At 43.3% G+C, this 15,852-nt stretch overlaps 1 protein-coding gene across 4 annotated transcripts in view; it reads left to right on the top strand.

Moving 5' to 3' along the window:
- Positions 1-15,349, top strand: part of SPECC1 (sperm antigen with calponin homology and coiled-coil domains 1) — a 318,611-nt gene extending 303,262 nt beyond the window's left edge. For all 4 annotated transcript variants that reach the window (XM_025361227.1, XM_025361226.1, XM_025361225.1 and 1 more), the window contains 2 exons: positions 6,287-6,346; positions 14,568-15,349. In XM_025361227.1, the coding sequence (XP_025217012.1) occupies positions 6,287-6,346; positions 14,568-14,657 (150 nt within the window). In that variant the 3' untranslated portion in view covers positions 14,658-15,349. The remainder of the gene's footprint in view (positions 1-6,286; positions 6,347-14,567) is intronic.
- Positions 15,350-15,852: the final 503 nt, after the last annotated feature.

Below are 15,852 nucleotides of genomic sequence, written 5' to 3'. Positions count from 1 at the left end.
TAATTAGCTGGGCTTGGTGGCACACATCTGAGGTCCCAGCTACTCGGGAGGCTGAGGTGGGAGAGTCACTTGATGCTTGGAGTTTGAGGCTGTAGCAAAGCTGTGATTGCACCACTGCTGTCCAGCCTGGATGACAGAGACCCTGTCTGAAACAAACAAACAAAAAAGCTTCACAGAAACATCTAGAATAATATTTGGCCAAATATCTGGGTACCATGCCTATCCAAGTTGACACATACAATTAACCATCACAGAATGTATTAAAATCTTTAAATTACTTTTCTGTGGGGTGCTTCATTTGTGAAGCAGGCTAGACAGGATTATTAAACATTCTGGGGGAAAGATGTTTAAATCATGTGAAGTCTGAGGTGCTGTGAAATACGCAGGTGGTGATGGCAGGCAGGCAATTGTGCAGCAGATCCAGAGCTGGATGGGAGAGCAGAGCTGGAAACAGATCTGGGGATTGTCCATGAAGAGATTCATGCTGTCTAATGCAGGTTCCTGAGATGATGGGAATGTTCTGTATCTGCACTGCCCACAGGGCAACCACCAACCATACCTGCTCTTGAGCACCTGAAATGTGGCAGATGTGACTGAAGACTGAATTTTTAATTTCGATTTTAATTTAAGTAGCTACATCATGTGTCGTTGCCATGTTGGACAGCATGGGCACAAATGGAATTTAAAGTCGTCAGACTGGAGGAGAGCACCCAGTCCTTTGGTCTTAGGGAAGCAGAGAGAGGGAGAACCGAGGAACACACCTGGGAACCCCAGTGTTTGTCGTGGAGGTAGAGGAGGAGGACACAGCAAAGGGGACCAGGAAGGAGCATCCAGAGAGGCGGCCTGAGTTGGGGCCACAGGCTGCAGTGGCCTCACAGGTCACAGGTGTGATCTATGCATTCATTCCCTCCCTGCCCTCTTGATGTTTTAGTCTCTGCTTTTCTGATAGGCCGTTTGGAGATAACTGAGGAAATAGTGGGCATGAAAGCACTGAAAGTAGTCAGAAGGCCTTCCTAACACTGCTGGGTGAAGCCCACACACACACACACACACATCCGTGTCCTCCTGGCAGTGTGTGGGCGTCACTCCCTGCAGTCATCCACACAGACTGGCTGCTTTGTCCTGGAATCAGCATGGCTCTGTTGGAAAATTATGGACCTAACAGTGTTTGCGCTCAGGCTCCGAACTGTGAGCCTTGCCTCCTGGGCCAGAGCCCCGTACCTGGTGCTAGTCTCTGCGATTCTGAGGGCAGAGGCTCCTCCGCCAGCTGCCCAGACCTCCCGCAGCTGTGGCAGCATGCAGTGGGGGCAGGCTGAGGCCATGGCGTAGGCCCCTGTTCCCTACATGCAGAGTTGAATTTCTTCCCCAGACCGATCACCCAACCACCAGGGAGTGTGGAAGGCAGCATGTGGAAGACTGTGGGTCTGTGATGAGAGTCCAAGTCGGCCCTGGATGTCTGGTATTTTTCATTTTAGGATCTATTTGGCCTCACAGTAATCTTGAGTTGGGTTGTGTCCCAGAGCCTAGGATTTTATTTGCTAATTACAGCCCATTTGCCACTCCCTGAAGGAACAACTAGCCTCCTGTTTCCTAAATTCCCCATCCTGGCCATACTCTGGAGGAGCCACAGTGGCTGCAGTGACATATCGCCACTTCTTGGTGTGTGGCTTGCCCTGGGGGATGCTGGCATTCTTTTTGGTGAGAGTGGCCATATCTATCACAGTTACAGGTGTGGGTTTTCAAAATAACGTATCCCAACAGGCAAACCCATACAGTATAAAACTGAGCACACGGGAGGAATCTTACTAGTGCAGAGTGGGGAGGAGCAGGGAAGATTCCCTAAAAGTGTGTTAGAAGCTGGGTTTCACAGGAAGCAAGTGGATGTGAATGCAGCACACACCTTGCATCATCAGGATGAGAGGCACATCTGTCCAGCCTCAGCTTGGAGCTGTGTTCCCCTGTGTGCTCAGTGCCAGGGCATTTTTTTAAAATTATTATTTACACATTCATCAGAAAGGGCACCAAGAGAAGCCTTTCATGTTTGTAAACTCTATTAAAATCAAAATCTAAAAAGTATATGATAGAGTTGTTGATAGCCCAGAATGTATAGTAATTATGAGTGTCCCCACCTGGATGGAAGCAATTAAACTATGTCTGTTTGACATTGGTATTAAGTAGCAAATTTTTGATAAAAACTAACAAGCATGTCTTCTATGATAGTAAAGAGATATATGATCACAGGGTGCGATATACAGTCCATGGAAAATTTTGTCATTTTGTTGTTGCTGTTTTGAGACACTCTTACTCTGTCGGCCAGGCTGGAGTGCAGTGGTGCCATCTCAGCTCACTGCAACCTCCGCCTCCCAGGTTCAAGCGATTCTCCTGCCTCAGCCTCTCGAGTAACTGGGGCTACAGGCACACGCCACTACACCTGGCTAGTTTTTATATTTTTAGTAGAGATGGGGTTTCATCATGTTGGTCAGGCTGGTCTCAAACTCCTGACCTCAGGTGATCCACCCACTTCAGCCTCCCAATATTTCTGGGATTACAGTTGTGAATCACTGTGCACCGCCGTTTTTGTTTCTATTGTTTTCAGTAAAAAGATAGGGCATTCACTTGTCTGCCTATGCAACTCTCTGCTTAGTCCAGACAGACTCAGGTGGTGGACTGGAGCGTGCTTATGTCAGTGTCTGAAATGAATGAGGTGTGACCCCGAGAGGGGGAACTCTAGGTTGGGCATCCATTCTCCCATTGGTTTTGAGTGTGAGGCCCAACAAGCACAGCCCCTCAAGTCCTGCCGGTGACAGAGTTTTGCCACAGGTTGGGTGCTTAGGCTGTCCTAGAACTGGAAGGTCCCAGGCCTGCACTATCCTCTCCCAACCAGGGCAGACTGAAGCAGTGATGGCGTCCCCCTGCCTGGCCCCTGTGGGCTGAGCCACATCTGAAGCTTATAGCCCATGGGGGAAGTGAGGCCCTTCGGAGCTGCTGCTTATCTGTGGCTTCTGCCTCCCAGGACCTCTGCACAGTGATGGTGACAGTGATCAAATGAAAGAGCACTAGGGTAATAACACTTGGTCACAGATGTTCTGCTGCTGCAAAAATGAATAAAAGTCACTGTTGTGAATAAAAAACCACCCTCTCTCTGTATTTCATGTCACCCTGTGTACTATTTCAGGGTATTTTGAGACAGTTTTTCATCAAGGGATCCTCCCACATCAGGCTTTGGAGTAACTGGGATTACAGGCGCGTGCCACCATGCCCAGCTCCACCTGTGTTTTCACAACAGATATTGAACACAGAAGAAACAGCATGCAGCACCCTGTGAAAACACAAGCGGTGCCGGGCGTGGTGGCACACACCTGTAATCCCAGCTACTCCGGAGCCTGAGGCCAGGGGATCCCTTGAACCCAGAATTTTGAGGCTGCGGTAGTGAGTCCATCTAAAAAAAAAAAAAAAAGAAAAAGAAAAAGAAAACATAAGTGGTTTCATTAGAATCAAGCTAGAAAGTTTTTGCATAAAATCTTGAGTTTAGAAATGCCTTCTCGTTAGACCTTACTAGTAATCAATGAATACAAATTAAAATAATAAAATATTTTCAGCCTGACACATTTGGCAGAGACAGTACAGGAAAATGGCCACTTACACACTATTGCTGGAACCAAAAATTGGGATAATGCTCTAGAAAGCAATGTTTGACATTACATATTAAAAGCCGTAAAATATTGACTTCCGGAATAATGGTGGCCTAAACACTGGCTAAAAACCCCCCACCTCTTCAAAAACTAACCAAAAGAGCTTTGAAGTAAAGACAAAGGCTTCAATAGCACCAAAATAGGAGATTGCTGCCAGTAATTTGGGCTAAATGGAAGGAAGCCAGGAGTGCACAGCTCCTGTCTCAACAGAACAGAGTAGCGTTAGGGAAACAAGTGTGCAGTTTCCAGCGCATGCCCGTGCCTTTCCTTTAATTTCAAGGAACGGGCGTGGCAACTTGGTCAGGATCACCACAGATCAGCAGCTTTCCACAGCATGGGCCACAGACTGGAAGAAAATGTGGTGGCCACATCTTTCTGTTTTTCGGTGACCTGGTGCCTAGAGTTTGCTTCAGTGTCAGGGAAAACCCGTCGCCTCAGACTCTAGATGTTCAAGCAAGGGCAGAGAGTGAGAGCCGTGGGGGAAATGGAAAAGTGTATAAAATGATGTATGAAATCTAAAATCTATAATTATGTATAAAATCTAAACATATAAAATTAAGAAATTTGGCCAGGTGCAGTGGCCCACGTCTGTAATCCCAGCAGTTTGGAAGGCCTAGACAGGCGGATCATCTGAGGTCAGGAGTTCAAAACCAGCCTGGCCAATATGGTGAAACCCAGTCTCTACTAAAAATACAAAAAAAAAAAAAAAAAAAAATTAGCCAGGTGTGGTGTTGCATGTCTATAATCTCAGCTACTGAGGTGACTGAGAAACGAGAATCACTTGAACCTGGGAGGCAGAGGTTGCAGTGAGCTGAGCTCGAGTCACTACACTTCAGCCTGGGTGACAGGGCGAGATTCCATCTCAAAGAAATTCCACTGAAGAACATAAAACTGAGTATGTAAAGAAACATTTATCTCTCAATTATACTTAATATAACAATTTAATTAAATTTTAATATAATCCTAATAATTTTGAAATGAATTTTGGAATGGGAGAAGCATGATCAAATGATTCTTAAGTTCATCTAGATGAACACACATCAGAGAATAGCTAGGAAGAGTCCACAAAAGAAGCCACACACTAGGGCTGAATGATTGTGGAGCCACCACCATTAACGTTCTAAGGGGAAATTATTTTCCCTGTCCAGCCAGCCAGTTAACTGAATATGATGGTAGAAAAGGGAAATTTTCATACATCCAGAAAATATGTCTCGCTATATTCTTTCTTAAGAAGGAAACCTGGGCGATAGAATGGGAGTAAACTCCAAAAATCAGTGAGGTTCTGGAGGGCTTGGAGCTGAAGGGTTTCACAGAATGATGAGATGATTAAGAGCTCGAGGCTGTGATAAAGGAGATGAGAAGCTGTGCGAGGAGGCCAGGGTCCCACTATGATGCAGGCCTTCTGTGTCAGAACAGAATGGCAGCAGCCATGAGGAGAATGTTAGGACTTAAAAGCAACAGTCAGAATGGGCAGGAGGCCAGATGAGAAGGAGGCATGAAGCCCTCCTCCCAGTAAGGAAAAATCCCAAATAAGCAGGCACTGTAGGAAAAAACCAAACTTTTGAAGAAAGGCAGGGTCCAAATCTGGAGCACACTTAAATGTGGGGTGATTTTGGACGACTGGTAGGGTAACAGAGGAACTCCTTTGAATGATGCTTTGAGTGGCGAAGGTCACGATGGTGGAACTGTAGAGGGCACGTGCCCAGAACTGACTTCTGTGATGCTGCTTGTGGTTTTCAGCTTCCAGAATCATTCTAGTCAGAGAGCACAAAGGACTTAAATGTGCTTCCAGAAAAGGAAGCAAATGTTCTCAGCTGTGGCAGTTTACAACTTGACCAGGTAGAGGGAAGAAACGGGAATTTACTCCTGACATACAAAGTAGAGTCAGGAAGTGTTGTCCACACCCAATGGGACAAAAAATAGAAGTTCACGGATATTATTTAAGGTCACAAACATAGCTAATATTAATACGGGCGCGAAAATTAGCTATGTGTCTACAGTGTAAGGAGGAGGCAGATGCATGGTGCCTGAGTCCTCATTTGTCCTGGAGGAAGTCAGTAGAAAATGCCTTCATTTTAGAAATCAAGTAGTAGTCGTGTAAGCATATTACAGAGATATGGAAATAATCCATAACTAAACAGAAATTTAAAGTTAGTTCTCTGAAGGACCAGGATTGAAGGAACAGGTTTTCATTTTATTTAAATACAATCTATATATACTATAATATATGCATTTATTACCTTGATAATGTTTTTGTTATGGCATCATGATTAAGCAACTTTGTTATGCCACAGAATGTGTATGCCATAAATCTTGCAAAGTGTAAATTAAGTAATTTGTAAATTAAGTAATCTTGACAAAACTAAACAAAAATTTATCTTTGGTAGGTGTCAATCAGTAATGTTAGTTTTGGTGCAGTTGCAACCTGTTTATTTTTTTTTTCTTAAACTGAGACCATATTTTGTACACTTGACTTACTATTTTTGTTTTATAATAGTGAATAATCTATATGGGAATATCAGTTGATGTTCTTTCTTGGCAAAAGCTATATATTTTAAATTACTGATTCCAGTCTCTTTGTCTTTTTAACCTAGAAGAGGAATCTTTTGTTGGCATTTGAAGCAGCTGAAAGTGTAGGCATCAAACCCAGCCTGGTAAGTATCCTATTTTGTATCCTTGTGATACTTTAATTGTATGAGAAATAACTTTATGCCATCTGATAAACAATTTCTTGTAGAACGTTGACATCTGTTTGCCAAAAGTCTGTTGCTCTCAATACCTGATATAGAGTTATCCGGCTGGTCTAATCACATATGAACATATGATTTAGAGATTTTCAAGTCTAAGAGATTTTCAGTCACATAAGGTTTCATATGGACCAATTTCAGTTCTGGAAACACAGTGGACTGAATTATTATTAGAGCCCTCTTGTTCAGAGCACCTAGAGATCTGAATAAAATGCTATTTTAAAAAATATCAACACATAGCTAAGCTCTCAGGAAAGAATGGGAAATACCCAGATGCCAGAAATGTAAAACAAAGCAGAAACCAGGCACAACTGAGCCTGCAAAACTCGGCAGGGGTGGGTGGGGGACGGTGGGCCAAGCAAACACCAAGTCTGCATAAAGCCAAGGCTCACAACATGCTGCTCTTCTTAGTGAAAGCAGAAATCTCTAAAACTCCACCGGCCAGCCCAACGAGGTGATAAAGAAACTGGTCTCCACCTGGGATTTTGTGCACGCGCGCGCATGCAGAGAGAGGAAAAGAAGAGAGAGAAAAGAGAGACGGTCTCTTGCAAGGAAAGGAAACGGGACCAGATGAGGTTTAGAGTCCAAATTTATAATATCTGTGCTGCATGAAGCCCTTGGTATACTCTTGGATGCAGGAAGCCCCTGGGCTGATACTACAGTGGCTACTAAAAAGTGACAAAACACTTGAGAAAATGATCTACTTGAGCTAGTCAGCAGATATAGCAAACAAAAGGATTATCTACCAGAACTTGAGATGATAAATAATAAGAGACTACAAAAAGACTATTTAAACATATGAAAGAGATAAAAGGAGGAATAGAAACCACAAGGAAGGAAGGATTCTATTTAAAAAAGAGATTTGTAAAAAGAATCAAATAACACTTCTAGAAATGAAAATTTGGAATTAAGACCACAATATGTGTTGCCAATTATTAGATACAGCAGAAGAGAGAAATACTAAGTTGGAAAATAAATATGGGGAAATCACCCAAAATATAAAAGAGACATTAAAAAATATAAAATATAATGGTAAGATTGAATTAGTATGTGTTCAGCTTCAAGAAATGGAGAACCCAACCAGCAGTTGCTTAAACCATAAAAATGCTAATTTTCTTAACAACAGTAGTTTTAGGACTGGTTCACCACTCAGTACTATAATCAAAGCCCCAGAATGTCTCCTATCCATGCTCGCTATCTTTAATCTGTTGCTTTTGTCCCCATGTTTGTTCCTTTATAGTTGAAGGTAGCTGCCAAACTTCAGACATCACTTCCACCTATAGGACAGGAAGAAGGGAAAGAGAGAGCAAGTGCCTTCTATCTTTCCCTTTAAAGAATGAAAGTAAAAGGCTCCCTGGGTTTCTCCAGCTCATTGGCAGTACTCTGTTACTTGGTCCCCAGATGCAAGGGCATTTGAGGAAGTGAGTGTATGAACAGTTTTCAGTTTCTTTAGTGGGAAGCCTGCAAGGGAGAGAGCTTGGGAATGACTGTTGGGCTATCTAAATAATAGTGTCTGTCTCAGAGTTTAAGAGACATGGACCAAAAAAAATCAGGCGATGGCCATGTCCCATGCCCAGAGGGAATTCCAGATGAAAAGGATAGAAAGAATGCAATGGAGATGGTATTTGAAGATATGATGCCTGAAAATTTTCCAGAATGATGAAAAGAGAATGAAAGAGTCCACAGATTCTTTAGTCATCTCAAGCAGGATGAATAAAACAAAATATCCATCCAGACACATTATAATGAGACTACAGAAAAAGCAAAGACAGATAATCTATTAAAAATTTCTGCTAACCAGTAATAAAAATACAACCTAGTAGGAAATTATCAAAGGCTAGAATAGAAAATTCGTAGAAGATCATCACAAATGGTCAATGAGGATTTTTAAAGATGTTCAATCTCATTAGGGATCGGGAAAATCTAAGCTGAAATAAAAATGAGATACAATTCCGGCTGGGTGCAGTGGCTCACCCCTGTAATCCCAGCACTTTGGGAGGCCGAGGTGTGTGGATCACCTGAGGTCAGGAGTTCGAGACCAGCCTGGCCAGCATTGCAAAACCCTGTATCTACTAAAAATACAAAAAATTAGCTGGACATGATGGTGGGTGCCTGTAATCACAGCTACTTGGGAGACTGAGGCAGGAGAATCGCTTGAAACCAGGAGATGGAGGTTTCAGTGAGCCAAGATTGCAGCATTGCACTCCAGCCTGGGCGACAAGAGCGAAACTCCATCTCGAAAAAAAAAAAAAAAAAGATACAATTCTAACCCTCAAAGCACGTGGGGAATCTGAGAAATGAAAAAGTGAATGTACATCTATTGTGAAATCTCATCACCATGAGCAGTGCTATGCCAGTATAATTTTGAAACAGCATGGACAGTTTTATAGAAAAATACAAGTATGTCTTCAAATATTAAATGTAAATATTCCTACAAAACTTACTCAAAAAGAAATAAAACTTTAACCATTAAAGAGGTTGAATTTGTGCTTTAAAATGTAGTCATACACACAAAGAAAATATATCCCCATCAGCCCAGATTTTGCTAAATTTTTAAGACACAGATACTCCTATTGTGTATTTACAAGTCCAGGAAATTTAAAAAGGTGTAAGGAAACTTACACATCTGACCAGGGTGGAGTAGCAGGGATCTCCCTTCAGAAACAACAAAACTAATGAGTACCAACAGAGAGATCAGGTAAGGATAAAGATACAGTGAGACCTTGTTGGAAGATTATATTTGACACAGAATACATTTTTCTTTGTAGTGTTGTAATTAATATTTACTTCTTTTTAAATTTAATATCTTTTTCTTAATTTTCGTCTAATGCGCTTTAGCAGTTAGTGAATGAGGTCATTTTGTTGTCCTAGTTGTCAGAGCCCGGGGTTTTGTCTGTGTGGATGGTCTGTGAAGAGCTGCTGACACACATGATAATTAATCTCAAAGGCACTTAGGAGTGTTTGTGAGCACTTTCCCAGCTTATTCCACCAACAAAATAGAAATTTCCTACATTCTTAAATTTGCTTTTCAATACTTGGATGTTGATCGAAAAATCCAGTATATTACACATGACACTTTAAAACTACACCCAGTCAGAAGTGACAGCAGTAGTACCCAAATCTTCAATCAAGTTCTGTTGTTAGATTATGCCAGGAAAATTATATGTTTATATTCAAGTAAATATAAGTTTCTGGGGTATAACATATTAGGATGAGATCTTTGTTTTTATAATTTCAGCTTTTATTTTAGATTCAAGGAGTACATGTACAGGTTTGTTACATGGGTACACTGGATGATGCTGAGGTTTGGGGTATGATTGATCCTGTCACCCAGGTAGTGCACATAGTAGCCAATAGTTTTTCAGCCCTTGCCTCCCTCCCTTCTTCCTCTTGTAGTCCCCAGTGTCTACTGTCCCCATCTTTATGTCCACGACTACCCAATGTTGAGCTCCCACTTATAAGTGAGAATATGTCTTATTTGGTTTTCTGTTTGTGCATTAGTTTGCTGAGGATAATGGCCTCTAGCTGAATCCGTGCTGCTGCAAAGGACATGATTTTGTTCTTTTTATGGCTGCATAGTATTCCATGGTATATATGTACCATGTTTTCTTTATCCAGTCTACTGTGTTTTTTTTTTTTTTTTTTGAGACGGAATTTTGCTCTTGTTGCCCAAGCTAGAGTGCAATGGTGCAGTCTTGGCTCACTGCAACCTCCGTCTCCCAGGTTCAAGCAATTCTCTTGCCTCAGCCTCCTGAGTAACTGGGATTATAGGCATGCACCACCACACCCAGCTAATTTTTTTTTTTTTTTTTTTTTAGTAGAAATGGGGTTTCACCATGTTGGCCAGGCTGGTCTCGAACTCCTGACCTCAGGTGATCCACCTGCCTCAGCCTCCCAAAGGGGTGGGATTACAGGTTGTGAGCCACCACACCTGGCCGTTTATCCAGTCTACTGTTGATGGACACCTAGATTGATTTCATGTCTTTGCTATTGTGACTAGCACTGCGATGAACATAAGTGTGCATGTGTTTTTGGTAGAACGATTTCTTTTCTTTTGGATATATTCCCAGTAATGGGATTGCTGGGTCAAATGGTAGTTCTGAGTTCTTTGAGAAATCTCCAAATTGCCTTCCACAGTAACTGAACTAATTTACATTTCCACAAAGAGTGTATTCCCTTTTCTCCACAGCCTTGTCAGCATCTGTTACTTTTTGACTTTTTATCAATAGCCATTCTGACTGGTGTGAGATGATGAGATCTTTAAAAGTGAAGCTCTATAGTGTTCCCCAGATATTAGAAAGTGTTCTTCCTCAGCCACCATGTAAGGAGAGCATCTTAGTCAGCCCAATTGCAGGTGTGAGCAACTCCCCAGAAAAGGAATTAGGTGAGGAAGGATATGTGACATCACTGTCATAAAAACAGCCAAAACATGTGTCCCCAGGGCTGCTGTGTCTTTACCAGGCCATGTAGTCCATGAGGGCTGTTGCTCACTGCGTGCCAGCATGCCCACCAGGACAGCCGCTGCAGGACTGGGTGCTGGCATGCCCCGGTGGAGGGAGGTCACCACACAGCAATTCCTGAGGCATGGCTGGGCCTACTCTGCAAGCGTAAACATGATGAGCCGTGCTTAAATAGCGAATTTGTGCTTTATTGTGTGAAAAGCATTTTTTTTTCATATTTACTGTATGTATTTACTGTTTACCATTCTGGGCATTTTTCATGTATGGACTTGTTGGACCATCATGGAGGTCCTGCGAGGTGGATGCACTCTACAGGAGGAAACTGAGGCACATGGCTTTTGAGCAGGAAAGGCAAGAGGCAAGGCCAGGCAGGCAGCTCCAGAGCCCATGCCCTCAACCACCCTGACAGCTGTGTCTGCCTTCTGGACATATCTTGTTAGATTTAGACCTTAGTGGATTTTTCTTTCTTTCTTTTCTTTTTTTTTTTTTGGTACTATTGTAAATGGTATTGTTTTTCTTATTACAAAATGCATTTGTTCAATCGGTATATAGGACAGCAATTGACTTTTGTATACTAACTTTGTATCCTGAGACTTAGCTAAACCTGTGTCTAAATGCTTTGGGATTTTCTAAACAATCATGTCTGCAAATAAAGGCAGTTTTATATCTCCCTTTCCAATCTGCATGCCATTTGTTTCTTTTTCATGCTGTTTTGCACTAGCTAGAACTTCCAGGATGGTTTTTTTGTTGTTTTTGTTTTTGATTTTGAGATGGAGGCTTGCTCTGTCACCCAGGCTGAGGTGCAATGGCGTGGTCTCGGCTCACTGCAACCTCTGCCTCCCGGGTTCAAGTGATTCTCCTGCCTCAGCCTCCAGAGTAAGTGGGATTGCAGGCACCTGCCACCATGCCTGGCTAAGTTTTTTGTATTTTTAGTATAGATGGAGTTTCAACCTGTTTGCCAGGCCCGTCTTGAACTCCTGACCTCAGGTGATCCACCCGCCTCGGCGTCCCAAAGTGCTGGGATTACTGTCCAGTACAGTTTTAAATAGGACAGATGAGAAGGGGCATCCTTGCCTTGTTCCTGATTTTATGGGGGGAGTGTTCAAGTCTTTCACCATTCAGTATGATGTCAGCTGTTGGTTTTTTAAACATATCCTTTATTAGGTGAAAGAGGTTCCCTTCTGTTCCTAGTTTGTTGAGAGTTACCACATATAAAAACTGTCTTGATTGTGGAATTTTGTGTGATGCTTTTTCTTCATCTGTTGATTTGATCATCTGGTTTTTCTCATTCAGTTAGTTAATGTGATGAATTACATCAGTTTATGAATGTTAAACCAGCCTTGTGTTCCTGGGATGAACCTCACTTGATCATGATTTATTATACTTTTATAGGTTAATAGATTGTGTACTCATGAGAAATTGGCATGTAGATATCCTGTAATGTTTGTGTCTAGTTTTGGTATCAGGATAATGCTGGGATCATAGAATGAGTTGGGAACTCTTCTCTCCTCTTCCATTTGTTGAAGAGGTTGTATAGAATTGGTATTATTTCTTTCTTAAGTATTCAATAGAATTCACGAGTGAAATCATCTGGGTCTGGTATCTTTTTTTTTTTTTTTTTTTTTTTTTTTTTTTTTGAGACGGAGTCTCGCTTTGTCGCCCAGGCTGGAGTGCAGTGGCCGGATCTCAGCTCACTGCAAGCTCCACCTCCCGGGTTCACGCCATTCTCCGGCCTCAGCCTCCCGAGTAGCTGGGACTACAGGCGCCCGCCACCTCGCCCGGCTAGTTTTTTTTTTGTATTTCTTAATAGAGACAGGGTTTCACCGTGTTAGCCAGGATGGTCTCGATCTCCTGACCTCGTGATCCGCCCGTCTCGGCCTCCCAAAGTGCTGGGATTACAGGCTTGAGCCACCGCGCCCGGCCTGGGTCTGGTATCTTTTGGAGGGTCGTAACTACTAATTCAAAGAAATGTCATGGACTTTAAGATTGTTACTAATGCGGCATACTCTGTCTTCTGAAATGTACAAAATATCTTTTCACAAATTCTCAAATATGTTAACAATGTACTAAATATTTTTAGTTCAGTTATGAAGTTCAAGCGTGTAAAATAGTCTGCTCAAAACTGTCAATATTGACTGGACTTCTGAGTCCTCTCTGAGATTAAAGACACACCCTTCCCATCATACAGAGGAAAGTGTGCAGTGTGCCATCTCTCTTGTGTTTGTAGGCATCCCTTCTTTTCCCAGAGCTCATCTGTCTCCCAAATTGCATGCCCAATTCTTCATCACTTCCTTTCTGTAAGTCATGTTAGCAACCCGCCTTGGTAAGGATTTTAGCTTGCCAGGCCTCAGTCTCTGTGCAGTCATGACTACAGCAGTGTAGGTAGAAGGACACATTCTATCCTTGTATTCTGTGGAAGTTTGTTTTTCTTTTAAAATTGTTCTAGGTGTACCTGCATGGAATGTTCTACCAACTCCTCTTCCACTCCTTTCCCATGATTAATGATATGCTGATAAGTTTTTAGCATCACCAGGGAGCAGAATAGGTGAAGTCTGTTCAGATGTTGAATTGGGACGAATGGCTCATTAACAGCCTCAGCCAGCTTTGTCAATGCCCAGGAACAGATGTGCCAAGTTCAGCCTTACTTCCATGGCATCTCTGCTTCTGGCTTTACATCAGGGTCCTTTCCTACTATTCTCTTGTAACCACACAGGAATCCTAATTCAATCCCAAAGTTCATTATTAAATATGTCCAGTGGCACAAATTTCAGAAAAGTTTGAGTGCCTGACAAGATGCCCACCTTCTTGCCCTTCCCTTTCTGGCCTGGACATTATGCATGCTCATTACAAGCTTACTTGTGAAATGAACAAAAATAGTAAAAACCAGCAAATTAGCAAAAGTAAAAATAAAAATAAGCCAAAAAATCACCAAACTATGTTAAATAACAACAACAACAAAAACATGTTAAATGGTAACACTTAATGCTGGTAAAATAAATGGTTGCATTTGAAATTGGTTCAAGGCTTTTGTGATAATCCTACTCTTAGGAAGTTATCTTGAGGGACTAGTTCGACAGAAGAAGATGATACTGCACAAAGATCCTGATTGCAAAGTCTGTGGTGCTGACGAGGTGAGCATACACAGCACGCCATGTCCCTTGTTGGACAGCAGTTTCCCTGGTCAGTGCGCATCCACTAGAATGGCAGCCCACACAATGGCACAGCAGCACGGGGACCCGGGTGTGAAATGCTCAGCGCACGTAATAGCACAGCCCACATAATAGCACGTGCACTGCGCTGGGAGCCTGGGGAATTAGAGGTGGCTTCAAATGTAATTTAGAAACTTGGAAGTCATTTTAATAGTGAAATTGTGGGTGAGTTTTGCTTTTCAAAACTTGTTAAAATGCTGTCATATGGTTAAAAGATGAAAGTGGTGGAGGTCATGTTTTCCATTTTTGGAAAGAGACAGTATCTCCTGAATAAGTGAGAGGAAAAGGCCTTTAACCCATCGTTTTCAGCACCACCTGTGCTGGTCTTCACATTCTGTCTGTGTAAGTGGAGGGTTTCCAGGCAGCGTAAGCCCTAACTCAACTGGATTGAAGTCCTTGAGGGGAAGAGGTCTGTGATGTTCTGACTTGTGATCTATCCCCCATTCCCTTCCCCTGCAGGAACTCAGTGAGATGCTGTACACGGACCGGCCTGACTGGCAGAGTGTGATGCAGTACGTGGCCCAAATCTACAAGTACTTTGAGACGTAACCATGGAGGGCCTGGAGCAGCCACCACTGCCACCTGCTGCAGCTTGTCCTGGAAGCGCCTGATCACTGTCCACTGACCCTGCTCTGCCCACCACCCAGCTGCCTAGACTTCAGAGGCAGGCTCAATCCAAGTGGACCAATACCCAAATAGGAAAGAGTGGGTCCCACTGTGTACCTGTCTCAAATGCAAACGCAGCTGGACTGTAAACTGGGGACTCTTTGATCTCCCATGGGATGCTTCTAAAGAGCCCAGCCTCCCTCCTTCCAGACCAAGACCCCACACCCAGGCTTGTTTTGCTGATTCCATTGGGTGACTGAACACATCATCTGCAGAATTTCAGACAAAGAGCATCTCTAAATCAGCCTTTTGGTTGCTGTTGTTAAAAATATCCTGGCTTTGCCTTTATGAAACCTTTGCCCTTGGCTCGGTGTGGTAGCTCGTGGCTGTAATCCCAGCACTTTAGGAAGCCAAGGCAGCAGGATCATTTGAGCCCAGGAGTCCAAGGCTGCAGTGAGTTGTGAGCATACCCCTGCACTCCAGCCTGTGTGAAAGAGCCAGACCCTGTCCCAAAAAACAATAAACAAAAAACAAAACTTTGCCCTTGTGAACCCTCCCTTCCCCCCTCCCCCCCAAAAAAGAAAACAACAAAACACAAAAAATAAACGTTTGTTCCAGGGCAATCTGGAAACGTGCGCACTCAGCCCTTTGGGGAAAGATGGGAGTTCTAGGTAACAATATTAACACCTAGAACTTGATTCACTTTTAGCTCTCACAGTCCCTTATTTGATTCATTGTAGCAAAAGGAAAGCCTGTGAGAATGCAAGGGAGCCCCTGGCTGCTTTACTGGAGCCCCTGGGAGGCGCCCCACACCTCTGCCACCGCAGTCTGTGTGCTCCGCAGCAGCCGGTGGCTTTCACACTAGAGAAACTGCAGTCCTCATCCCCCGCACCTTTGTCCTCCTGTTCTTCACACTCCCATTCACACCCACACAGGCTTGTCCCCCACAGAACTTGACAGGAGGTCACACGTGTGTGAATGGCCTGTGTCTGCTTTGCAGGGTGGAGCAGGCTGAGGGTGTGTGCCTCTGGGGATGCTGGGCTGACAGCAAATCCGGACAGTATTTCAGCTCTGGACTGATGTGGCCTTTAGTGCTTCCCCAGGCCTCTTACATCCGCATGGGAAAAAGAAGCCCTTA

The sequence above is a fragment of the Theropithecus gelada genome, chromosome 16, assembly GCF_003255815.1.
Source record: "Theropithecus gelada isolate Dixy chromosome 16, Tgel_1.0, whole genome shotgun sequence".
NCBI classification, from domain to species: domain Eukaryota; kingdom Metazoa; phylum Chordata; class Mammalia; order Primates; family Cercopithecidae; genus Theropithecus; species Theropithecus gelada.
This window is presented reverse-complemented; position numbering and strand designations above follow the sequence as displayed.